The 26463-nt window shown below is 38.4% G+C and overlaps 1 protein-coding gene and 1 pseudogene across 10 annotated transcripts in view; one reads left to right on the top strand and one right to left on the bottom strand.

The window, feature by feature from the left end:
• The window catches only part of Cadps2 (calcium dependent secretion activator 2), a 544863-nt gene that overhangs the window by 387787 nt on the left and 130613 nt on the right, over window positions 1–26463 (bottom strand). For all 10 annotated transcript variants that reach the window (XM_016006862.3, XM_016006864.3, XM_076566153.1 and 7 more), the window contains exon 2: window positions 15487–15600. In XM_016006862.3, coding sequence (XP_015862348.3) covers window positions 15487–15600 — 114 coding nt within the window. The remainder of the gene's footprint in view (window positions 1–15486; window positions 15601–26463) is intronic.
• Window positions 3205–3495, top strand: LOC102912604 (barrier-to-autointegration factor pseudogene; annotated as a pseudogene).

The raw sequence follows: 26463 nt of genomic DNA, 5'->3' as shown, positions 1-26463 counted from the left end.
ACGATTTACAGACACTGAAGTAGCAAGCATGGGGCCTGCACCAGATTCTCTGCATCTGTGTTATAGCTGGTAGCTGGGGGCTTTTGTGGGACTCCTAACTGTGAGAGCAGGTGTATCTCTGACTCTTTTGCCTTTTCTTCAAACTCTTTTCCTCCTACTGGGATGCCTTGTCCAGTCTCAAATAGGAAGGCTTGTCTTGTTTTATGTTTTGTCCTGTTTGGCTGTAGTCTCTTTGGGGGCCTGCTCTTTTCTGAAGAGGAAACAGAGGGGGAATGAATCTGGGGAAAGGTGGGGGAGAGGGGAGTTAGGGGGAGTGGAGGGAGGAGAAACTGTGGCCAAGATGTATCATACAAGAGAAGAATCTATTTTCAATAAAAAAAAATTCATTCATTTTTTCCTTCTTTTTAATTTTGAGATTACAATATAATAACACCCTTTCTCTTTCTCTTTCCTCCCTCTGAACCTTCCTGTATATGCCTCCTTTCTCTCTTTCAAATTATGGCCTCTTTTTCCATTAATTCTTGTTATATGAATAAATGTATATGTATATACATATATATTCCTAAATATAACCTGCTTAGTCAGTATAGGGTTACTAGCATGTATGTTTTCAGGGCTGATAATGTGATGATGGATAACAAACAAGTGTGCCTTTTCCTAGGGAAAAAGACAACAATACACATGGTAAAGCGAATATAAATTCCATGAGGACTCAGCCCTGTACAATTAGCTACAGGTAACTCACAAATGAAGTTACATTCTTTAACCCAAACAAAGTTTAAAGTAAAGAGATTTTGTCTTTAATATGTTTTATGTTGTGTCATATCAAAACATGGCCTTTGGTCAATATTTTGATGACAATCTATATAAAATAATTGAATTCTATAGTGAAATCAATAATAGACAGATGATCAATGACTATCTTACCTATTCATAGTGTTGAAGATTTTATTTTATTCTTCTCATGAGCATTATATCTTTAGTTTTATGACTAAGGAATAGAAAATATTTAAATATAGTGAGGGAGACCAGTGCCTCTTCTAACTGCTAACTAGGGTATACATGATTTCTTTCAAACTAAATAAAGAATATATGTCAGCAGATGATGTATGTTGCAAGAAAGGTTAAATAAAGTTCTCCATTTAACAACAACAATAAAAGATCTCACCCATAAAAATAAAGAACAAGAATGTCTTTTGAAATAGGACTCTAATGATTTAATTCACTATTGAATAAATGTGATAGATAAATAGTAGAAATCATTGAACGGACTCAGGAGCAACATCTGAGTAAATATAAAACTTCATAATACTTTGGGAATCAAGGAAATGTGATTATTTGCTCTTGGAACTTAAGACTTGAAAATTTTAACTCTAAATTTAGGCAGAAAAATTGTGAGGCAAAAACTACTCATCTAAGATAATGCTGACCGAATGCTGAAGACAACTAATCTTAGATGTTAAAACACAAACTTCTGAAGGAAAACTACAAAGTTATAGAGCATTATCCAGAAGAATGAAGGAGTATCTTCATCCATTGAAACCTGTGGCCAAATGGGCTCCCTTGAGAAATCTACAGCAGCACCACTGCTCAGAGTTCCTCTGAACAATGACATGGAGTTTCTATTCAAGAGGGATTATGGCTTTGCTGGTACTCAGTTGAGTTAATGACTAAGATAGTCTGAGAATCTAGTGGTTATAAACTCTCTTGAAAGGATTACAGATACATATGAGTGCAAAAATCTTCATTTTGATGCAATGCCAAAGCATGAAAAAATATGACATCACATAACAATAAGCATCTTAAATGTACCAATGTGCTCACACTAAGCTGGTGTTGAACATGTGAATTAGGGAACGTTGCTCTGAAACTGTCTGCGTGTACCTCTGCTCTTTACTGCTATTTGGCTTAAATGTCTATACTGGGTACTAAATGGAGGGTTGAACAGCCCACTTCCCTGTTATAAAAATTCAGACAAAGAAGAGATGAATTAGATAGAGGCTTAGCCCTGCTGTCTGCTACAGATTTTCTAGATGAAAATGGAATATTCATAAACTCAGCTTGTTCTAAAATGGCTTGGAGAACAATTCTGAAAATATTGTTTTTCTCAATTATTGTCAAATATTATTCTTTTATATGCATATCACTTTGTCTACGTTTTTTAAAAAAAAGCAGATGTCATCAAGAATGCAAGTGACTTTACACAGGCCACTGACAGGTAACATCAACCCAGATGCTCTAAATAGCAATTGGAATCTCAGACATAAAAGCACATTCTCCACATTCTTACAGAATGCTTGATTTCAAATGTCACTCAGCATATACAAAAATATGTGAACTCAAATAGCTAATATCAAAAATAACAAATACAAAGTGATTTGCAGAGCTCAGTGCAAATCTGAAACCCTGCTTCTTATTACTGGCTACTGGATTTCGTCTATTAGTGTGCTGACCTCTTTTTATCCCCTCCTGCCACAGGCTGCCAATCTTGATTTACTTAGCTATTATCAATTCTCTATGAATGCCTCATCCATGGCATTATTTCAAAGTTCAAAAAGATTTTGACAGGCTGAACACTTTCTAGAATATGCAAAGCAAATTTTTCTATTTCAATAAAATAACAGAATTTCCATTAAAACATCTAAATGTTATCTTCCAGCCACTCCCCCTCTAGCTTGCATACAAAAGACTAAGAAATATGTTATATATTAAGTCAGGTAAGGAAATCACATAAGCAAAACAAAACAAAACAGGAAAGTCTTGAAGAGCTCCTACTTTTCATGCATTAACAGTGATAAGAGTGACAGTGACGGGGAAGTGCAGTGGGTAGCCCTTCCAGCTTTGATCAGGAAGTTCCAACCCCCATTGACACTTCGGTAACTGTCACGCCTACAAGGCAGGGCTAAGAGAGGACCCTGAAGACCCAAGATCTGGATGTGCAGGCTCTCTTGGTTCCTGGACCCTGGACACTGGAGGTAGACCGAGCAGAGTTCTCCAGAGAACACTGCCAGACTGCGCTACACCTTTCCCAGACCCTGTTACCTATCCCTTCATTTGTGAGTTACCCCACAAAATAAACTTCCCTTTTAACTATGTAGAATGGCCTTAATAATTTCATCAATATCTGGTGCCCAAAGTGGGGCATGAACCCACGACCCTCAGATTGAGTGTCTCATGCTCTACCGACTGAGCTAGCCAGATCTGCAGGAGCAGCTGAGTGACACAAGGAGCCGTTAACAGAGCCAGAGTTGCTGGTTAAACCTGATCAAGATGACAACCTCCCAAAAGCACCGAGACTTCATGGCAGAGCCCATGGGGGAAAAGCCAGTGGGGAGCCTGGCTGGGATTGGTGAAGTCCTAGGCAAGAAGTTGGAGGAAAGGGGCTTTGACAAGGCTTATGTGGTTCTTGGCCAGTTTCTGGTGCTAAAAAAAGATGAAGATCTCTTCCGAGAGTGGCTGAAAGACACATGTGGTGGCAATGCCAAGCAGTCCTGAGACTGCTTTGGGTGACTTTGAGAATGGTGTGACGCCTTCTTGTAATGTACTCTGAGGACTCCTCTGTCCCCCAGTCACAGAACTGAGTCTCCAGAGTCCAGATACTCTAGGCCTGTAGCCAATTTGAATGCACCAACAAGGCTGAGAAACATTAGGTGACTGTCCAGGCTGCCAGCTGTCTCTGTCTACTCTTGCAAGATTCCTGAAAGTTGCTTGTATCCATCTTCCATTTCTCAGGTACCATTATATTCCTTCTCAGGTCTTTGATGGGATTGAAGACTAGCAGTTATAGTTACAACTTAGTATATATATAATATCTTAGATAGAACATAATAAGTATCAGATTCAGGTTCTTTAGGATAGGACACTTTTTGGAATGATCTTTGTAACACGCCATTTACCTACACTCTAGACTTCCCTGAATTTTAGTATGTGTTTTCTGCTTGATATTGTTCACATTGACGGCAGTTCCATCTTATCTAGGTCATTATCCCTCATTACTCCTGGACAATATTTGATAACCATTCCTTTGTATATAGTCTTATATTAGGTTAGAACCTTCTTATTTAGACAAAAGGGGGAGATGCAGTGGGTAGCCATTCCAGCTTTGATCTGGAAGTTCCAACCCCCATTGAGGCTTTGGTAACTGTCAAGCCTACAAGGAGGGACCAAGAAAGGACCCTGAAGACCCGAGATCCGGATGTGCAGGCTCTCTTGGTTCCTGGACCCTGGAGGTAGACCGAGCCGAGTTCTCCAGAGAACACTGCCGGACTGTGCTACACCTTTCCCAGACCCTGTTACCTATCCCTTCATTTGTGAGTTACCCCACAAGATAAACGTCCCTTTTAACTATGTGGAGTGGCCTTAATAATTTCGCCAATAGAGAAGAGTTGGGTCATATAATCTGTTCCCTTAGAAAGAGCCAGATGCTGAAGTCAAGCCCCTTGTTATCTGAACTAAGAATTATGAGTGTATATAAGGAAGTAAGTATCATGGCTTGGAACTACTCTGGAGGTAGAGAATTGAGCCATAGTCCTATCTTTTTCTTCATATTTTAGAGATACAAGATCATTCAACACAAAGGAAGGTATAAGTGCACAGAGACAGTGTTTAATGTCCAGAGTCCTAGACAACTGGAGGGAGTTTTTGAGATCATCTTCCTTTTGTCTCAGGTGGAGCTAAGGTCCATGGCAATGATGGTTGCAGAGTAGAACCTGATTTCTCAGAGCTACCGATCCGATAGAGGTGGGGACTGGAATTAACGGGTCTAAAGAGGGACAGGAGAAGAGTTACTGTCATGAGCTACTGACTCATGAACAAGAAAATAGAATCCAAAGGAAGCTGGACTAAGAAAAATACTATCAGAGGCAAGGAAACTTACCAAACAAGGATGCAAAAAGAAACAGAAATTTTTGGCTTTGGCTTTACAGTGTTAATAGTCTAATGAGATAGTAACATCCAAGTGGAGAAACAGACAAAAAATATTTCATAAAAAAAAGTATGAACAGCTGATGAGAAGTAGTGAAACGTCACTAACAGTAAAATAAAAATAAGTAAAATCAATAGTTGGCAATTTTTTTTAACAATACCAGAATGGGAGGAGTATTGTTAAATATTACTGTGACAGAACAAATTGCTATTGCCTTTTTCAAGGACAACTTGCAATCTGCATTAAGAGTTTAAACAAGGCTCTTTGCCATTGACCACGTATCTCTCTCGCTTGTTGAGATTATCAAATATGGTCAATTTGGAATATATGCAATCCTTTTAGGCTCTTTTTAAAAAAGATTTATTTATTTATTATGTATACAGTGTTCTGCTTGCTTGTATCCCTGCAGGCCAGAAGAGGTCACCAGATCTCATTACAGATGGTTGTGAGCCACCAAGTGGTTGCTGGGAATTGAACTCAGGACCTCTGGAAGAACAGCCAGTGCTCTTAACTTCTGAGCCATCTCTCCAGCCCCCCTTTTAGACTCTTTAAAATATGTTTTTAACTGAAGTAAGATTACATCACTTTTCTCCCTTCCTTCTCTTGTTCTAGCCCCTCACAACTTCCATCCTTCTAATTTCTCTCATGTCCTCCTGACTCTCAAGTTGATAGCCTCTTTTTCTTTGGGTATTATTACCATATATATATATATATGTACATACACACATATATATATGTACACATGTGTATACACAAATATATATACATACATGCACACGTACATATATATACATATATATACTTGTTGAGTTCTTCTTTGCTGGTGGTGTGTACATAGTTTCAAGGCTGACCATTCCAGAATGGACAACCAGTAAGAGGGTTTATCTTTGAGAAAAGCTAATTATCCTTTTCCCAGCAGTCATTAGATGCCTGTAGCTCTCTTATAGCAAATAGAGACTGTTGCAGAAAGCCACAACTGGACACACAGATCAAATGATCATGGGAAGCCCAGCTCCAACAGATCCCTATGCATTACAGTTTCTGTATATATGACTCAGGGAACAACCCAGAAGAAGCACAATGATTTTAAGAGCCAGAATACCTGGAAGTCCGATATCAAATAGTCTTTCCTAGAAATGGCTACATAAAGAAGAGCTGAACAACGGACATGTTCACATGGAGGAAAGAAATTTTATAGGGTCTCCCAAAACCTATGGAGACCTTTCAGAATTTTTAAGTAAAAAAATGCAGGAAACCTAAATACTTAACAAGTAGGATATCAAGTAACGTTTAGATATAGTCACTTGATGAACTGTTGCACAGTAATTTAAAACCATGTACACAAAACATTTGCTATTAAAGGATGCTCTTAACATAGTATATGAAAACTTGTAATGACTGCAATTTCATACATATGTAAGAGAAACAAGAAACTGTAAAATTAAGTTGTTAGCTGCTGTTGGAATTACACATGGAATATCAATTTTCTTTTCCTCTTTTTATTAATTGATAATTTTATTTTACGTACATTTTACTATTGCAGAAACTTTGCTTCTACTAAATATTCCTTTATTATCCTAGTTTGAGTTATTATTGCTATGATTAAACACCATGATCAAAGAAACTTGGGGAACAACAGGTTTCTTTGGCTTACACTTACATATCACTGTTCATTTTCAAAGGCAGTCAGGACAGTAACTCAAACAGGGCATTTTAGCATCCATAATAATGAGGAGACATGTCCAAGGGTATCCTAAACTGGAAGATGAGAGATCATATCTCTCCATCCACAAGCAGAAAGCATAAAAAGTTAAATGGAACTGGGCAAAGCCACAAACTCCTAAAATTCTCCCCCAGTGACATGCTTCCTGTAGGAAGGCTCCACCTCTTCAAGGTTCCATAACCTCCACAAATAGTACCATCCACTGGGACCAAATACATGAGTCTATGGGTTTCATTTCTCAATCAAATCACAATACTCCTACAGTAATTTAAAAAATGAATATAAATCAATCTTCCATTCTCATTCAGTCTTTGGAAACAGAAGAGAACAAGTAGAATAAACTATGTAGAAAAACTAAGTAGAAAAATACATTCTTTGTGAAAAGCTAATCAAATCACCTCCTACCAACCACACTCATGAGAAAGAAAAAGAAAAAGGCTCTAAACCCCATTTACAACAAATACAGAACATGAAGTCTCTATCACACTGAAAAAACTGAGGTGGCAACTATCAACTGTCCTTCAGAAAATTTCAAGGAAAGGCCATCAACTTTCCTCATATTGATTATAAGGCACAGTTATTGCTCTAAATAAGAAATCCACCAGCACTCCATGAAGCAGAAGCAGTTATCTGATGTTAAGAGCAAGTTGAAAAGTAACAAATTGTGGTAAACCTGTGTCTACACATCCACACTATCAGCTCAACTCCCCTAAATGAAAACCTAACACAACCACCAACAACAACCAAAAAAGCTCTAAAAGATATGGCCAGGAAAAGAAGTGAAGACTTGTAAACTTACTGTCCACTCTGTGGTTTTTATCTAGACAGTGAGATGCTTGATGAACCCAACACACACACTTAATCCCATCAATAATTAGAAACCATAAACTTATCTGGGTTATAATGATCACCTTATATTAAGTCACCTGGTAGGCTACTTGACATAGATTTTTCTTCTTTTCCTGTTCTGGTCCTTTCCTACAGCCTTCTTGACCTATTGGGTAGTTTAGATGTTTGGACTCTGAGATGTTTAACTTTCTCTGAAAATTTTATGGTGAAAATTATTAATGAAGTACTAGAAATTATCTTCTTTGTTACCTTTATTACTTTATAGTAGTATTTAAGATACCAGAATGTGATGAAACTCCTCCTAGAAAGATCATTATTACCTGTGTAGTATATGTAACACACTAAATAACATTATGTAACATAGTAAATAACATTTACTGTAAATAGTGAAACTGATACATGCATTTGCAAAGAATACACTCACACAGCTATGAGAAGCATCATAAATAAATCCCCAGAAATATTTAATTCTAGTATGAATGTGCTTGGATAAAACAACTTACCTTTTAAAAAAAATGAACATACAAGTTTTCATCGAATAATATAGAGAAAAAGAAACATGTGGGGTTTTCTTCTAAAACTGCAGGTATTAAAGGGAAATATGTGCAGAGTAAATGATAAGTTCTAGGTCTCCTGACAAACCAAATCAGAATGAATGAGGAAAAGCCCAGGTTTAATGAGTAAAGCACTCCCACTCTTGGGCTATTCCCTGGCCCCACAGAAAGGAAATGGAGACAAGACCAGAAAAACAACGTGTCTGTTTTTAGGGATACAGTTTATACACCCTATGGGATTGGTCTTGAGCCTCTCTGGGGGAGGAGCTGTGTTTGGCGGGCTTTGAAAGAGCAGGTTTAGGGAATGAGATAGGGGAGAGGAGTTGAAGTGGATTTTCCATCAGACTCCTTCCAAACATTCCAGATACTTGGGGTATAGAGAGATGCCAGGGTGCCAGGGGTTGAGGTGGAGCTCCCACCCAAATATCTGCATATACAACAAACACAACAGGCACATAACTGTCTACTGTGTAGACTAATAACATGGAAAAGGCTATTTTATCATTCAATAAAACGGAATTTCTGAAGATGACAGGGGAAATCTTCCCCACATCAGTTTTGATCTTTATTCTAGTTTTACTTTGATGACCACATACAACACAAGCTCAATCTGTTGCCAAACTGAGCATCTCCAGTTTTAACATATAAACAACAGAAGATTCATTCAACACCCCCAAACCTTGGTTTTGTCCATGTCTTCTAATTTATTGTGCTTGGAAGAAAATACAATTCTCAGAACACAATGGGTGTAGTCTCTACTCCACTAAAGTTAATTTTATCAGCACAGCTTAAGCATACCTTTCACTAAATTTTACTTCCTTCATTCTGTGCTTACTTAAAAACAGCTTATGCTAAATGGACATAATAATAAATTGCTCCCTACGATTTTATTTCATACCCAATGATTAGTGCATTCCATATTTCTCATCAGAGAAGCTTCATTTTGTAGGAGATGGTGATTAATAAAGAGACTCACAACTGGCCAGCATTCAGAGAATAAAGACTGGATAACATTTAGCTCTAAATGGGACATATATATAATCACACCCCCTGACCCCAAATCACCATAGAATAAGAGGTGAAAAATGCTAAGAGGCAGAGGTAGTGGATGTCTGAAAAAAAAAAAAACACTTTACCAGACATGATAATGTTGTTGCACACACGAACTCACAGTAGCTGTGTCTACATGCACAAGGCCTGTAGAAGAACAAACTAATCAAATTCCAGGATGGGTTGGGGAGGAGCTCATGAAATCCCACCTAATTACTGACAATGGATGGCTGCTTGGGGGAGGAGAGTCTGTTTTCTTCTGAATGCTGTCCCCAAGGGGCTACCATATTCCAGCTGATGAACAGTGCTATACCCAGACACATACAGGCAGCATTAAGTAAATTCAGTGAATTTTTTTGAAAAAAAAAAAAAGCACAAAGTTGGGAGAGAAAAGTGTTGAAAGGGATAGGAGAGGAAGTGGAGGGAAAGGAATGTGCAGTGGGTTGACAAACATATATTGTGTGCATATACAGAATTGTCAAGCAATGAAAACAAATGTTTTTAAGGAAAACCATTACAACAGTTTACAACAGGAGAGAGTCTTCCTGTGGCTCCAACTTCGCACCAACCTTTGGTGATATCAGTTCTGCATCACAGCTATTTGAACAGTGCTATTTCACTATTGCTTTAATTTGCAACTGACAATAATTTGTATCCTTTATACTTGTTTAATCCCTAAGTGTCATGTCAAATTTTTGGTCAACTTTTATTTTTTAAGATTCATTTACATTTATTTATGGGTGTGAGTTTGCCTGGATTTCCATCTGTGCACCACTTGTGTGCTTGGTGTCAGGAGAGGCCAGAAGGAGGTGCTGGATGCTTTGAAACAGGAGTTATAGATGGTTGTTAATCATCATGTAGGTGCTGGGAATTGAACCTGGGTCCTCTGGAAGAAGAGCCAGAATTCTTAACTGCGGAGTCATCTCTCTAGTCCTTCACTTTGATTTTCAAAAATTTATTTTCTTTTATTTTCATTCTTCTCTCATATATTATTACATTAATATTACAGTTTCCCCTCCCTCCCATCTCCCTTTCCCACAGATCCACCCCACCTCCATCTCCTACCAGAAGAGCAGGACTCCCATAGACATCAACCAAATACAGCATAACCAGCCACAATAAGACCAGGCACATACCATTACATCAAGGCTAGACAAGGCAATAATAGGATAAAAGGGTCACAAAGGCAGGCAAAAGAGTCAGAAACAGCCTCTGCTCCCACTGTTAGGAATCCCACCAGAAGAAGAAGCAACACAGCCATAACATATATGCAGAGGGCCTATGTCAGACCCCTACAAACTCCCTGATCTTTTTGAGCCCCCATGAGTCCTGGTCAGTTGATTTTGTGGACTTTGTTCTCATGGTGTCCCTGACCCCTCTGGTTCCTCCAATTCTTTCTCCCACTCCTCCGCAGGACTCCCTGAGCTCTGCCTAATGTTTGGCTGTGGAACTCTGCATCTGCTCCCAACAGTTGCTAGATGAAGTCTCTCTGGTCTCTTTGATGACAATCCTGCTAGGACTCCAGTCCCAGAACACTCTGCGTGACAAATTGTAGGTTGAAGGTTTGGCTGGGTTGGTGTCCCGATCCTTCCACTTAAAGCCTTGCCTGGTTACAGAAGATAGCCAGTTCAGGCTCCGTGACACCTGTTACTTACTAGGAATCTTTGCTAGGGTTACTCTCGTAGACTCCATGGAGCTTCCATTGCAATGCATTTCTACTTTACCTCTGAAATGCCCCCATAATTCCAGTCGTTTCTCTCCGTATTTTCTCCCTCTCCCATCCAACCTGATCCCTCTTCTTCCCAACCCCACCTACCTCAAGTTCACCCTCAAACTCTATTGTATTCCCCCTTCATAATGAGGTTCATGCATCCCCCACTTAAACCCTCATTGCTTTTTAGTCTCTCTAGGTCTGTGGACTGTAGCATGATTCTCTTTTACTTTACAGCTAATATCCACTTATAAATGAGTACACACCATATTTGCCTTTCTTAGTCTGGGTTACCTCACTTAGGATGATTTTTGTCTAGTTCTATCCATTTGCCTGTAGAATTCTTGATGTCATTGTTTTTAACAGCTGAGTGTAAATGTACCACATTTTCTTTATCCATTCTTCAGTTGAGGGACGTCTAGGTTGTTTTCAGGTTCTGGCTATTATGAATAAAGCTGCTATGATAGTTGAGCAAGTGTCCTTGTGATAGGATGAAGTGTCCTTTGGGTACATTCCCAGGAGTGATATAGCTGGGTCTTGAGGTGGATCTATTCCCAATTTTCTGGGAAACCACCATTTTGATTTCCAAAGTGGCTGTGTAAGTTTTAACTCTTACCAGCAGTGGAGGAATGTTCCCTTTGCTCCACATCCTCTCCAGCATGAACTGTCACTTGTGTTTTTGAACTTACAAATTCTCACAGGTATAAGATAGAATCTCACATTCATTTTGATTTGCATTTCCCTGATGGCTAAGGATATTTAACATTTCTTTAAGTGATTGTCAGCCATTTGAGATTCCTTTGTTGAGAAGTCTCTATTTTGATCTATATCCTATTTTTAATTGGATTATTTAGTTTGTTGACGTCTAGTTTCTTGAGTTCTTTACATATTTTGGATACTAGCCCCCTGTCAGATGTGGAGATGGTGAAGATCTTTTCCATTCTGTGGACTACTGTTTTGCCCTATTGACAGTGTGCTTTGACACTCATGAAGCTTTTCAGTTTCATGAGATCCCATTTATTAACTGTCAATCTTAGCACCTGTGATATTGGTATTCTGTTCAGGAAGTAGTCTCCAGTGCCAATGTGTTTAAGGCTATTCACCACTTTCTCTTCTATCAGGTTTGCTGTATCTGGTTTTATTTTGGGGTCTTTGATCCACTTGGACTTGAAATTTGTGCAAGCTGATAGAGATGGCTCTATTTGCACATTCTTTTACATACTAACATCCAGTTAGACCAGCACCACTTGTTGAAGATGCTTTTTTTTTATTGTATATTTTTGCTTTTTTTGTTATCAAAAATCAAGTTTCATAGGTATGTGGATTTACATCTGGATCTTCAATTCAATTCATTGATCAACATGTCTTTTTATGGCAATAGCATGCAGTTTTTATTACCAGAGCTCTGTAGTACAGCTTGAAATTAGGGATATGATATTTTATTCTGTTTCATTATAAGTCAATTCTTTTTTTAATTTTATTTTATAATTTAATTTAATTTTACATATCAGCCACGGATTCCCTTGTCCTCCCTCCCTCCCTCCCCCCCCCCACCTTGCCCCCAGCCCACCCCCCATTCCCATCTCCTCCAGGGCAAAGACTTCCCTGAGGATTGGGTTCAACCTGGTAGATTAACTTCAGACAGGTCCAGTCCCCTCCTCCCAGGCTCAGCTAAGTGTCCTTGCATAAGCCTCAGGTTCCAAACAGCCAGCTCATGCACTGAGGACAGGACCTGGTCCCACTGCCTGGATGCCTCCCAAACAGATCAAGCTAATCAACTGTTTCACTTATCCAGAGGGCCTGATCCAGTTGGGAGCTCCTCAGCTATTGGTTCATAGTTCATGCATTTCCATTCATTTGGCTATTTGTCCCTGTGCTTTTTCCAATCTTGGTCTCAAGAATTCTCACTCACACAAACCCTCCTCTTTCTCGCCAATTGGACTCCTGGAGCTCCACCTGGGGCCTGGCCACGGATCTCTGTATCCAGTTCCCCCAGTCATTGGATGAGGTTTCTAGCATGACAATTAGGGTGTTTGACCATCCTATTACCAGAGTAGGTCAGTCTGGGCTTTCTCTCACCAATTGCCAGTAGTCTATTGTGGAGGTATCTTTGTGGATTTCTGTGGACCTCTCTAGTACTTTGGTTCTTCCTATTCTCATTTGGTCTTCATTTATCATGGTCTCTTATTTCTTGTTCTCCCTCTCTGTTCTTGATCCAGCTGGGATCTCCCGCCTCCCTAAGATCTCTTTCCCTCGACCCTTGCCCTTCTTTACCCCACTCTCATCCAGGTTGTTCATGTAGACCTCATCCATTTCTCTGTCATTGGGCGATCCCTGTGTCTTTCTTAGGGTCCTGTTTTCTAGGCAGCCTCCCTCGAGTTGTGAGTTGCAGTCTAGTCATCTTTGTTTTACATCTAGTATCCTCCTATGAATGAGTATATACCATGTTTGTCTCACTCAGGATGATTTTTTCTAGATCCATCCATTTGCCTGCAAAAATTATGATGTCATTGTTTTTCTCTGCTGAGTAGTATTCCATTGTAAACAGGAGATCACTTCCTAAATATAACACCAGTAGCACAGACACTGAGAAAACAATCAATCAATGGGACCGCTTGAAACCGAGAATTCTCAACAGAGGAAGCTCAAATGGCTGAAAGGCATTTAAGGAATTGCTCAACATCCCCAATCATCAGGGAATTGCAAATCAAAATGACTCTGAGATACCACCTTATACCTGTCAGAATGGTTCAGATCAAAAATACTGAAGACAGGTTATGCTGGAGATGATGTGGAGCTAGGGGAACTCTCCTCCACTGCTGGTGGGAATGTAAGCTTGTACAACCACTTTGGAAAACAGTATGGCACTTTCTCAGAAAATTGGGAATCAATCTCCCCCAAGACCCAGCTATACCACTCTTGGGCATATACCCAAGGAATGCTCAATCATACCACAAGAGCACTTGCTCAGCTATGTTCATATCAGCATTGTTTGTAATAGCCAGATCCTGGAAACAACCTAGATGCCCTTCAACTGAAGAATGGATAAATAAAATGTGGTACATATATACAATGGAATACTACTCAGCAGAGAAAATCATTGTGAATCAATTCTTAAGAGTTTTTCACATATGTTGGATACTAGCCCTTTATTAGGCATGTCTTCTGCAAGTATTTCACAAAAGTCTACAGTGTAGCTTTTCATTCATTTGTCAGTATCTCTTTTAGAGAAGATTGTATTTTTTAGGTTCCATCAATTGTTTTCTTTTCTCAGGGATGAAGTCAAGGCACAACCCAGGTCATATTTATTATTTCTGAATCTTTTTGGAGTTATGTAGTGTTACATTTAAGTCTATGACTCAATTATTTCATTTTGTGAAAGGCATAACTTCCAAATACAGCTTAACATTTTGCATGTGGGTATACAATTGCTCCATCACATGTTCTGAATTAAAATGATTATCTTTTCTTCACTGTATTGTAGCTGCTCTTTGGTCAAAAATAATTTTACTGTAGTAGTATATTTCTAGGTGCCCTATTATGTTTCCTTAATCTGTTTGTACTTTTACTAATACCCACTATCTCGGCCATTGTAGGTTTTAAAATGAATCTTGAAGTGATTTAGAAAAAGAAAATACTTATTTTGGAATAATTTTTGATTTATACAAATGTTATACAGATAGTAAAAGAAACTCACCTATCCATTTTAATTACCCCTTTTCTCTTAGTGTGCCATGACTTTCAAGGTTAAGACATAAGCCCTATTTTCTTAAGATAGTCAGTTGAGATCAAATTAGACAATATATCTACTATAGCTCCCAGATTTGTCATGCACACTTGGTAAGCAAATCTTCAATAACTGCCAATGTTCCTTCAATTCAATATATACTTGTGCAGTGGCATATTAAATAACATATCATCCATAAATCATAAATATTTTGTTTTGTATATGACAATACTCCCTGCCTCAGGGAAGTTCAGAATATTTAGTTTCCATGATTTCAATTTTGCAGTAGCCTAAGATGTGTTGTATGTCATGTTTCTTCAGATGAAACGTTGAAAGCATTTGCACAATGAAAGGAATCCATTCCCCAAATGGCTCTGAGATGCTTAGGACATAAGTGAACTCTCCAACTTAACATCTATTGGCAATTCACTGAAACAAACTCATGATCATTTGTGAAAACTGCTCACAGGAAATACACAGAAAATTCCCATTTGAGTCACAAGCTGAAATCAGAAATAACAGCAAGATGGAATTGGTGGTATTATTCATTCAATAAGAAAAGAAAATGCATTCTCTTAAAATTAATTAGTGACCTTAATTATTATAAAGCTTAGAGAACAAACTGGCATAAGATCGTGATTTACTATTGAAATCCTGATTAAAAAGGATCATTTGTGAATGTGAACAGGAAGATAGCTAGACACAGCTGTATCAGCCACTGCCAGAAGATGACTCTAAATAGTTTTCTTCACAAACAATGTGAGTAATTTCCAATTTTATTTATCTCTCAAAACCATGCCATGGAATTAGAGTTTTTAAATTGCAAAATAGAAGTGACAATCCTTTGGAGAAAGTCAAAAGCTCAAAGACTCAATGCTGTACCAGTGACAGTCTTTAAATGGTCCCAGAAAGCATCACAGTTCCGAAAACAGAGCTCTGTAAACTCACCTCATAGTAACTCCGGACTGCATTGCAAAAGGCTTCATCTGCTACTATCTGAGTTTCCCCGTTGAGGAAGGCCTGGAACCGTTCTTTCAGTAACTGCAACTGTTGTTTGTTAAGCTACAAGAAAAATAAACAAATAAGCTGATAAATCAGCCAATTTGTACAATAGGACAATCATTAAAAGTTACATTTGCTGTATGTAAGTGAGATTAGATACAGATTTAGCTTTATAGTAAAGAAAAATAAAAGTGAAAAGTCTTATGACTTCCCTGCCCATCTCAGAATCCAGATATGGACTTTGACTGCAAACATCTGCCCTAGGTAGAATTCCTTATGTTAACTTCCATTTCCTTTGCAGAGACAGGGAAAATCTAAAATTTTGCTGGGAGATTGATGCACAAAATTGTGCTGAATAAACAAAGCAAAGAGGATAAGAACTCTTAAAAACAAGGAGACACCTTTTGGGGAAAGAGGCAATAAGCTGGAAGGCCACAGAAGACAGAAGGGATTCCCAACAAAGAATCTTCTAGGAGGAATGAATGCTGGTTTCTAAACGTTCAAATTCCATGAACAAACATGCATGAAATGCCTGAATTGACATAAATGTAGCCATGAACAGTTGACAAACTTGGGAGACCAGCGATCCAACAGATAAACTGAGAACACTTACTCAAGCCCACTGGGGGAGAAATGAGAGACAAAGGGGGGGGACACAAATTTCTAATCCAATTTAATCACCACTGTAAATGCAGCTACAGTCACTACTAGCTGTCATAACAACTGAGGCTGGCTTAGACACAGGTTATGACTCACCAACCATGTCCTCTGGTCAACTACAAACAGTATCAGCTACTAATTTTTTAAGCTGCACTGCAAAATAAAGACCAAGTGTTTCTTGTTTAAAAATTATAATTAATTTCATGGTAGTAAAAACAGATTTAAACCCAGTAGTACAGGCCCCTATCTCAGTGCCCTGTGTTCATTCATGCCAAGTTCATCTTCATCACACACACACACACACACACACACACACACACACACACACACACACACACCACATTCCCTTAAGGTAGGCAATAGGTCTAAAAGTATGAAACGCTGTGTTCATGCTCAACTAGAACAAGGCAGTTCTGGAAATAGTGTCTGCTGGAACACATAACAAACAGCAAAGGAGTGATGCTTCTGTTTCATGCCATCTTGATTAGACTTTATGGAAGAACTTAGTCCAGTTGTGGAGTCTATAGAGGGATGTGAAGCATGCGGAACCATGCTGGGGAAAATGATTAAAGGATTAGAAAGCTAAACAAAACCGGTATGATTTGGCTTCAAAAGGAAAGCTGGTGTGAAATATGTTTAAATCTGTTCAAAGGGCTTATTAAAATGCCATTCAAATATCAGGGAGACAAGCTCTTTCAAAACCTAGATTTTATTTAGGAATCTAACAAACAAGAAAGCTTGAAATGAAACTGTTGCTGCTACTCACAGGCTGATAAAGAAGTGTCCTATTGTACCTAGGTGCTAAAAAATAAATAAAAGCTCTTGCTCTCAGGACTGAAAGATGAAGACAGTCCATTTCTTCACTAAGGTTACTTCCTTCATTTTAGGAGAGGCTAACCCAGCTGAAGTACAGGAAAAAGAAACATCACCATTATATTACAACCTCCATCTCTGTAATATGAAGAAAATGAAAGCAGGCACCTTTTGTTCACATGTATATAAGCAAGACAAAGTTAAGTCCGCAACTTTAGCTCTTTAAGCATAGCTCACAAAGAGGACCAAATGGAACTGGGACAGCAATTGCTTAGAGGGAGGCAGCTGAGATGCTTTGGTTCCCAAGCCATGGGAGTCACAACAAAAAGCTTCACCTTGCAAATTCAGCACTGAGTGAAATAATGGAAATAGAAATGCTTGTGGGAATGGTGGGGAAAAGAGGGGCCTTGCATAATTATTTGTCCAAGTTCCCTCATTCGATGAAACTTTTTTCAAAACTAATAACTTGTTTCTCCTCCAACTTTCTTCTATCCAAAGCATTTTGTTACTCCTTTTAAAAAATACCTGTAAAATATTATCTTTGCAATTTCTAGTTTATCAGTATTAGCTGTTAGAATTACTTTCCAATAATTATGGTATGGTAAATTGGAAGATAATAATCAAAGAAAGGTAATTGGAACAAGCCATTGTCTCAAAAGATACAAGAAAGCCAGTATAGTTCCAAAAACGTGCATAAGCATGTACCTACATATCAGGATCCAATTTCTATAAACAAAAGAATTCTAATTCTGTCATTTGGTTGTTAGTTTTCAGTGGTGGATAAGTGGATAAAATATATTCAATACTGACAGTGTAAAGTTTAATGCAAAGCTCCATAGCTTCAGTTCGAATACTATTCTAACTGTATAGAAGTTCAGTACATTGTATAGACTTTGCACTGGTTTATTTTTGTGTGTGCTGTTTTTGTTTGCAAGTTTTTCATGATAAAGTTTATAAACTTAAAAATTTAAAATTAATATATAGATAGATAGATAGATAGATAGACAGATAAAATATACTGTTGTTACATTTAAGAAATATTACATGCCGGGCGGTGGTGGCGCACGCCTTTAATCCCAGCACTCGGGAGGCAGAGGCAGGCGGATCTCTGTGAGTTCGAGGCCAGCCTGGGCTACCAAGTGAGATCCAGGAAAGGCGCAAAGCTACACAAGAGAAACCCTGTCTCGGAAAACCAAAAAAAAAAAAAAAAGAAATATTACCAAACATATGGAGTCAATAAAGTTACTTAACTGGCACAAAGTATTTATATTTTCATATCTATAATGTAGGGAAAGAAAAATGAAATTAATCTTCAAATACAGCAGTGATGATAGTTCTCAGAAAGGAGTTCCCCAGAAGGTTTTGCCCTCTACAATCTCTATTATATACTAAGAGACTTGACTGGCATGCAGACACAGAAATCAACACAAAAACAATCAGAATTCAGTACATACACAGCATCTAAAAATTCTATTCAAATATGATTTATGTTTTACTAAGGTCCACTTTTTACTGCAGTATGATGCCAAAGAGTGGCATAAGAATAACTGGCTATGTCCCCAGAAAAATAAAGACTGCATTCTAACTCACAATGATATGGATTAAATGGATTAAAACTTTTAATATATAAAGGTTGAACCAGAAAGAAACTAGAAGAAAACACAGGAGAATTCCTTTACACACCAGTATGAAAAATCCTCTCTAATTATGACTTAAAATCCACAATCTATTAAAAGAAAAGAAACCTTCAGATCAGTATTTCTTATGAATATAAATGCAAAATCCTCAAGGAAATTGAATCCAACAGGTGTAAAATCAATTACTCAACCAAAACCAAATATGATTTGTCATAGGTATGTGGTTCACCTCTCAAAAATCAATTAGATAACCCATCACATAAACAAGCTAAAACGGAAAAGAATCATGATCATATCAGTAGGTATAGAGAAACATTTAGGAAAGTCAACGGTCATTCATGATTTTTTAAAAAGAAACTCCTATGAACCACAAACATAGGGTAACTCCCTAAACTTACATCTTAATAAAAACATCTACAAACCACACAATTACTGTTACATATAATGGTGAGATGTGAGCAGCTTTCACCCTAAGGTCAGGGCAAAGGACAGATGCTCAACTGTCAACTGCTCATCAAGAGAATATTGGAAGTCCTAGGTTATGCAGTAAGATGAGCAGGCAGAGGAAAGGGAAAAAGAAACAAAGCTGCCTTTCTTCATAGTTCAGAATGAAAATCTATTGAAAAAGTCCAAAAAATATCAACCACAAAAAGTCCCTGACCTAATAATCAGTTATAATGCGGCAGCACTGTGTAAGGTTAATGTACAAAAGTCAACTGCTTTTCTATACAATATCACTGAATAAGTTGAATATGAAATTAAATGTACAAAATAATTTTTATAATCTTCCAAATGCAAAACCTGAGTAAAATTTAACAAATGTACAAGACTATCATGAGTGAAAAGTAAAAAAATAAAAAAAATAAAAAAATAAAATAAAAAATAAAATAAAAAAAAGGAAGAAATCAAAGGAGACTAATTGGAAAGAGTTCCCATTCATGGGGAAGCAAATTCAATATTGTTAGGATGTTAGTTTTTCCTTATTTGATCTTATCGACTAAAACCAATCTCACTCAAAATTCTGACACATCATTTTCTGGCTATCAGCAAACCAATTTTATTATCGAGAAAGACAAAAGAACAAAAAAAGTCACTATGCTACTGAAGGAAAAGAAAATGTTGGAAAATTGACACTACTCACCGTCAATGCTTATGGCTACTGTAATCAAGAAACTGAAATTAGCAGAAGAGTAGGCAAGCAAATTAACACAGTAGAAAAGAAAGCCCAGAAAGAGACCCAGAGAACTAGCATCATCTGATCTTTTACAAAGAAACAAAGCCAACTTACGGAGAAAACACAGAATTTACAGCAAATAGTGTTGAAATAGTTAGACATTCACAAGAAAAATATATGGGTCTAGACAAATATCTTATATCCATTACAAATATTATCTTAAAACAGATCACAAGTCTAAATGTAAAATGCTAAACTATGAATGTCCTAATCTAGGGGGAAAATTATATGGCTTTGTATTTGGTGACTTTTGGATACAAGAGCAATGGTATAAAATGAATAACTGAGGTGCTAGGCTTTATTTAAATCAAAATTTTCTACTCTGTGAAAGACAGTAGCAATAGCATGAGGAAACGAGCTACAGACTGGGGGTCTATACACAGCCAACAACATAGCTGATAAGGAACTACTGTTTAAATACATACAAAGAATTCTAAAAATTCAACAATAAGAAAGGGAACAACCAAACTTGAAAATGAGTCAAAGACCTCTGCAGTCATCTCACCAAAGATGCAACAAAAATACCACATAAGCATAGGACATGATACTCCATGTAATGCTATTGTAGAAATGCAAAACAAAATAACAAATACATGCCACTTCACTACTACACTAATGGACCAGACCTTGATAGGGACAGGCAGCAATAGGAACTCTCATTTGCTATAATGGTAAAGAAATGTAGTGGAGATAATTTATCAAATAGCACTTTTGAAATAGCAGTAAATAGACTTTTTCCATATAACCCAGAATTTTCACTTTTAGTATTTACTCAGAGTTGAAAACTTACATTCCAATCAATATCTGTACAACTGTGTTTAAAATGATATCCTTCAATGGTTGAAGGAATAGATAAAAGTATGGTGCATCCAGAGAATGCAGCACTACTCAGCACTAAAAAGAAATTAGCTACCAAACCACAGAAAGACAAACAGAAACCAAAGTGCATCTTATTAAGTGAGAGAATACTATGTCACTCTTATAGGATGACTTCTGTAAAAAGTTCATCTATGGAAACCTATGATCCGCAGTTGTCTGAGGTCAGCCAGGGAATGATGGATGAATTTGCAAAGCACAAATGACTCTTAGGGTAGAGACAATATAATGATAGAAACATCACATTATAAATTGATACAAACCTACAGAATGTACAGTATCAACAGTGATCTCTATTATTAGCTAAAGACTGTGGAGGATAATGACATGTCAATGTTGGTTCATCCATTTTGACAAATGAGCCATTAGAGTAAGGATGCTGACAGTATGGTAGGCTCTGCATATGTGGAAGCAAGACGTTTATGAAAAATCTGTCTTACACTCAAAATCAATGTTACAACAAATTCAAAACTTCTCTAAAAATAACCTATTAAAAAATCAAGTTAGGTTGGCAAGGAACCTCAACCATTAAGGTACATGCTCCCAAGCCTGAGTATCTGAGTTCAATCCCCAGGATTCATACGGTAGGAGAGAAGCAGAGAAGCAACTTCCAAAATTTGTCCTCTGACCTTCAACACACACACACACACACACACACACACACACACACACACACACACTAATAATAATAATATAAATATAACTATTTTTAAAATCAAAATTCATAAATTACCTCAAAAATAAATTTTGTAGGTTGAAAGGGTAGCTCATCAGTTAAGAATGTATACTCTTCTTGCAGAGGATCTGAGTTCAATTCCCAGCACTCAAGTGTCAGGTGGCTTACCTTCCTGTATGTAACGCCAACTCCAGGACATCTGACACACTCATCCAGACCCCATGGGCACTGCATCATGTGCACATACTTATACACAGACACATGCATGCACACAATTAATAAATGAAGCAATTCAAAACAGAAGTTTTTTATTTTATTAAAAACACATTTTTGTTTCTCACATAATATATCCTGATCATGGTTTCCCCTCCCTCCACTCCTCCCAATTTCCCCTCACCTCCCTCCCACCTGGATCCACTCCCTTTCTGTCTCCTGATGCATCCTCCCCTCTCTCCCTACCTCTATCTCCAATGGAACACATAGACCTTCCCCTCCAACATTTGTTTCCCCAAACTCATCCCCTTTCCCCAGTCACCAACTCCAGCAGCCATTCCCTGGGAACCCTAAGGTCATTCAGGCCAGGGAAGCAGGTAGCCTAACTGCACATCTTCACAGCTTCCCCCTCTCCTACAAATCCAGTCCCCCAGACTCATCCTCATCTCTTTAGAAGACTGCCTACTGTGCCCATCCCTCACTCCCAGCCTGCAACCCCCATCCAGATGATCAGCAGACTTCCCCTCCAACCTTTCTCCCTACTCATCCTGTTATCCCAGCCCCCATTCCAGCAGGCTTTCTATGGGAACCCAATAGACATCCTGACAGAGAAGTACTCACTCGAGCTTTAGATCGTCGCTGCCCTGGCTCTCCTCTATAATAACCAGCCCCCCAGCATCATCCCCAGCACTGCAGCAGTCCTCTCCTTCCTTTCTGCTCCCGTTCCTGGGGGACGAAGCAGATCCTGGTGGCACAACCTACTTTCCTCCCTCCCGTGAACCTCCTCACCTCTTCTAGCCCATCCTCATGCCTAAGTTCCAGCTCCTAATACACAGGAACACCTTTCACTTGGAACCTCTAGTGGCCACACTTCGCAGGATCCTGGAAGAATGTCCTACCAGGCCACACGTAGCGATGCCATAAGAACAAGAGAGGGTATCATAAACCAAAGAGCAAAATACCCACCCAACACAGACAAGATATCAGCACCTCCAGTTACAATCTTCCCAATTCCAGATGCTTAGATACCAGTGTAAAAACAGAATCAGTAACAGCCAGGACAATATGTTTCCACTGAAGCCAAAGCAACTCTACCACCGCAGGCCCTGAGTTTTGTAACACAGCTGAAGCACAGGACCAAAACCTTAAAAACAGATGACATTTTGCATGGCAAAAATGCTTTAGGAAAATACGAAAAGACTAATCAGAAAACCAGTAGTAGCAATTCATATCCCAAAGAACTAATATCTAACCACATGGAGACTTCCTAGAAACGGATATAAACCTGACTAATGAGCCAGTAAGAAAATGAATAAGACACATTTCAGGGCAGTGACCCTCACAACAAACAAACAAAAAAATGCCTAACCTCATGTAAAAGAACCCAATAAGTTATTTGTAGTGTTTGGAAGCACACAAACTAATACCTCAAAAACAGTGGGCAATTTTGTAATAATACATATGTCATTGGTATCAATAATTATACCTAGTGGTTGATAACACTGAAATGTTTAAACACATGTAAAATAAAAGCATTTACTTCATTATAATTTATAATTGTTAATAAAAGTGGGAATGATGCTACACATGGAGACAAATTAAGACATCCTACATTCAAATAACATACTATATTAATTGCACAATAAGAATACAAGAATTCTCTGAGTTCTGATAGGAAAAAATTTCAAAACATCTTAGGAAAGAAAACAACTTAGAATAATACATAAAATAGTGGGCAAAATGAGAATGACTATGACAATTTACCTTTACATGCTGAGAAAACCTAAGGAAGATAATGAAGGGTTTTAGAAACTGGACAGTAGAAAATAGGGAGAAAGGCTTTTCAACTTATAGTGCTCTATTAATTTGGGGATTAATGTCACACAATATTACTATCTACTCAAATTTTACTAATATAGATTTAAATAGACTATAAGTTTATTGGTAAAATACTGTGACCAAAGCAACCTGGGGAGGAAATTGTGTTTCAGGTTAAACTTTCAGCTCACACTCCAGCAGCAAGGGAAGTCAGGGCAGGAACTCAAGCAGAGCAGGAACCTGGAAGCAGGAACTGAGGTAAAGACCACAGAGGAGTGCTGCACACTGGTTTGTTCTTCCTAGCTTTCTCAGCTGGCTTTCTTGTAGTTCCTAGGACCACCAGCCCAGAGGGTGCCCCACAGTGAGCTGGGCCCTACCACATCAATTATCAGTCAAGAAAATGTACCACAAGCCAATCTGGTCGGGGCAACTTCAGCTAAAGTTCCTTCTTCCAAAATGACTCTAACTGTGTCAAGTTAACATAAGGAACAAGGATGACTGGACTGCTACTCACAACACCAGGGAGGCTACCTGGAAAACAGGACCCCAAGAAAGACATGGGGATCGCCCAATGACGGAGAAATGGATGAGATCTACATGAACAGCCTGGATGTGAGTAGGGGTAATGAAGGGCAAGGGTCGAGGGAAAGAGCTTGGGGGAGCGGGAGATCCTAGCTGGATCAAGAACAGAGAGGGAGAACAAGGAATAGGAGACCATGGTAAATGAGGGCCACATGAGAAAAGGAAGAAACAAAGTATTAGAGAGGCCCACAGAAATCCACAAAGATGCCCCCACAATAGACTGCTGGCAATGGTCGAGAGACAGCCGGAACTGACCTACTCTGGTGATAGGATGGCCAAACACCCTAATTATCCTGCTAGAAACCCCATCCAATGACTGAGGGAACTGGATACAGAGATCCACGGCTAGGCCCCCCCGCATGGAGCTCTGGGGGTCCAATTGGCAAGTAAGAGGAGGGTTTGTGTGAGCGAGAATTCTTGAGACCAAGGTTGGATAAATCACGGGGACAAATAGCCAAACGAATGGAAATGCATGAACATGAACCAATGGCTGAGGGGCCCCCAACTGGATCAGGCCCTCTGAATAGGTGAGACAGTTGATTGGCTTGATCTGTTTGGGAGGCATCCAGGCAGTGGGACCAGGTCCTGTGCTCAGTGCATGAGTCGGCTGTTTGAAACCTGGGGTTTATGCAGGGACGCTTGGGTCAGCCTGGGAGGAGGGACTGGGCCTGCCTGGACTGAGTCTACCAGTTGATCTCAATCCTCAGGGGAGGCTTTGCCCTGGAGTAGATGGGAATGGGGGGTGGGTTAGGGGGAAGAGGAGCGGGGCTGGAGGGGGGAGAACAAGGGAATCCATGGCTGATATGTAGAATTAAATTATATTGTAAAATAAAATTAAATTTAAAAAAAAAACTAGCCAGCACATTATAGTAGCAGTTTTGCACAACTTTAAACTCAGAATAATTATGATCAATCACAAATAGCTCAAGTCTATCATGAGTAATGGACACAAATCAACTGACTTTAAGTTATCCTTTCATGTGGATAATTTAGAGGTCACGGTATTATTTTATTTTATTTTTTAAACATTTCAGGCATGAGGATTTCAAAGAAACTTAGTTTTATTTCAAGAGAATGAAATAAAAACCATACTAACCATATGTTCACATCAGTCTAAACAATGTATTCATTTTCATTTACTGGATTTTAATCTTGTTTGGTTTTGAAATGGTCTCATGCAACTTGCAATGTGGCCTAGGGCTGGTTTCAAATTTGATATGAAGCCCATGCTGGTCTTGAACTCCAGATTGAAATGCCTCTGTCTTCTAAGGATTTGGATTACAGGCATGCACCACCACACCTGGATCAATGTATTAATCTCATATAATCTTTAACAAGTGACTTCTCAGAATTCATTTGAGCCCACTGTGTACATACATAGAGGTTGGGGGAAGAATCTATTACCTTAAAGAAGCCTATTCACATTTTGGACAGTTACGAAACATTAAAGTATTCATCCTATGACTTTGTAGTACCACTCACTCCTTATTCAGTGCTTTCAGTGCAAACCAGACTAGAAGCTAGTTTCTTCAACATAGCAATCTAGGAATCTAAACCTGAGCACTGGCTTAGGAGCCTTCACTTCTAAAACAGAAGTTCCTGGTTTCTCTAATCCCCTGGACACTCTTCACTGTAGTACCTCATAAAATAAACATGCTAAATGAAACTAAGTGCATAAAAGTTCTTGGAAAGCTGTAAAATGAAGCAGATTAAATGTATTACAGTTGCAATGTTCCCTCTTCACATGGGCTGGCAGACTGTGCATGTTTCTCCTAAGACAGAGTGGCCAACATAGAAAGGAGTGGGAAAACAGCTTCCCACATTGTGAGCACTCTGTCTATTAATTCAACCTAAAAGATAATTAACTCTTGGCAGACACATCAACTGATTCACATCATACTTCTTGTCAACAAAAACCTCTAAGACCTTCTTCCATGCCTTTCATTGGGCCCTGTTTCATCTTTCTAAACTCATTGAGTTCATTGTTAGAGTTGATTAAGACCTTTGCTTTTACTTCTGATTCCTTTACCCCATGTCTGCAAAGCTCTGTAAATCTGCTATATCCACTGCTGTAATAAGACATCATTCAGTCTTTATTGGAGTAGTATAAAATACTCACTAATTCAGGATTAAGAATTCTGATATTTCCATTACTGGTGCTGATAGACAGCATCAAACAGTATTTTGTGGGGTCAGTTGACTTATATTTCAACTGTGTTTTAATTTTCCCATATTCTATCATCAGGCTTCTGCTTTCATCACAAATGAATAAAACATTTCTTTCAAATATAAATAAAAGGCTAAAAAATAATCTAGTGTGGATTTAAAACAAACTTTTATATAAAAATAAGCTATAGAAGCTTAAATAGAACGCCCATATCCCTGAAAATATGTAAACACAGTCAAGACACCAA

The sequence above is a fragment of the Peromyscus maniculatus genome, chromosome 3, assembly GCF_049852395.1.
Source record: "Peromyscus maniculatus bairdii isolate BWxNUB_F1_BW_parent chromosome 3, HU_Pman_BW_mat_3.1, whole genome shotgun sequence".
NCBI lineage: Eukaryota > Metazoa > Chordata > Mammalia > Rodentia > Cricetidae > Peromyscus > Peromyscus maniculatus.
The sequence above is the reverse complement of the archived record's forward strand: the minus strand, read 5'-3'. Positions and strand labels throughout refer to the sequence as shown.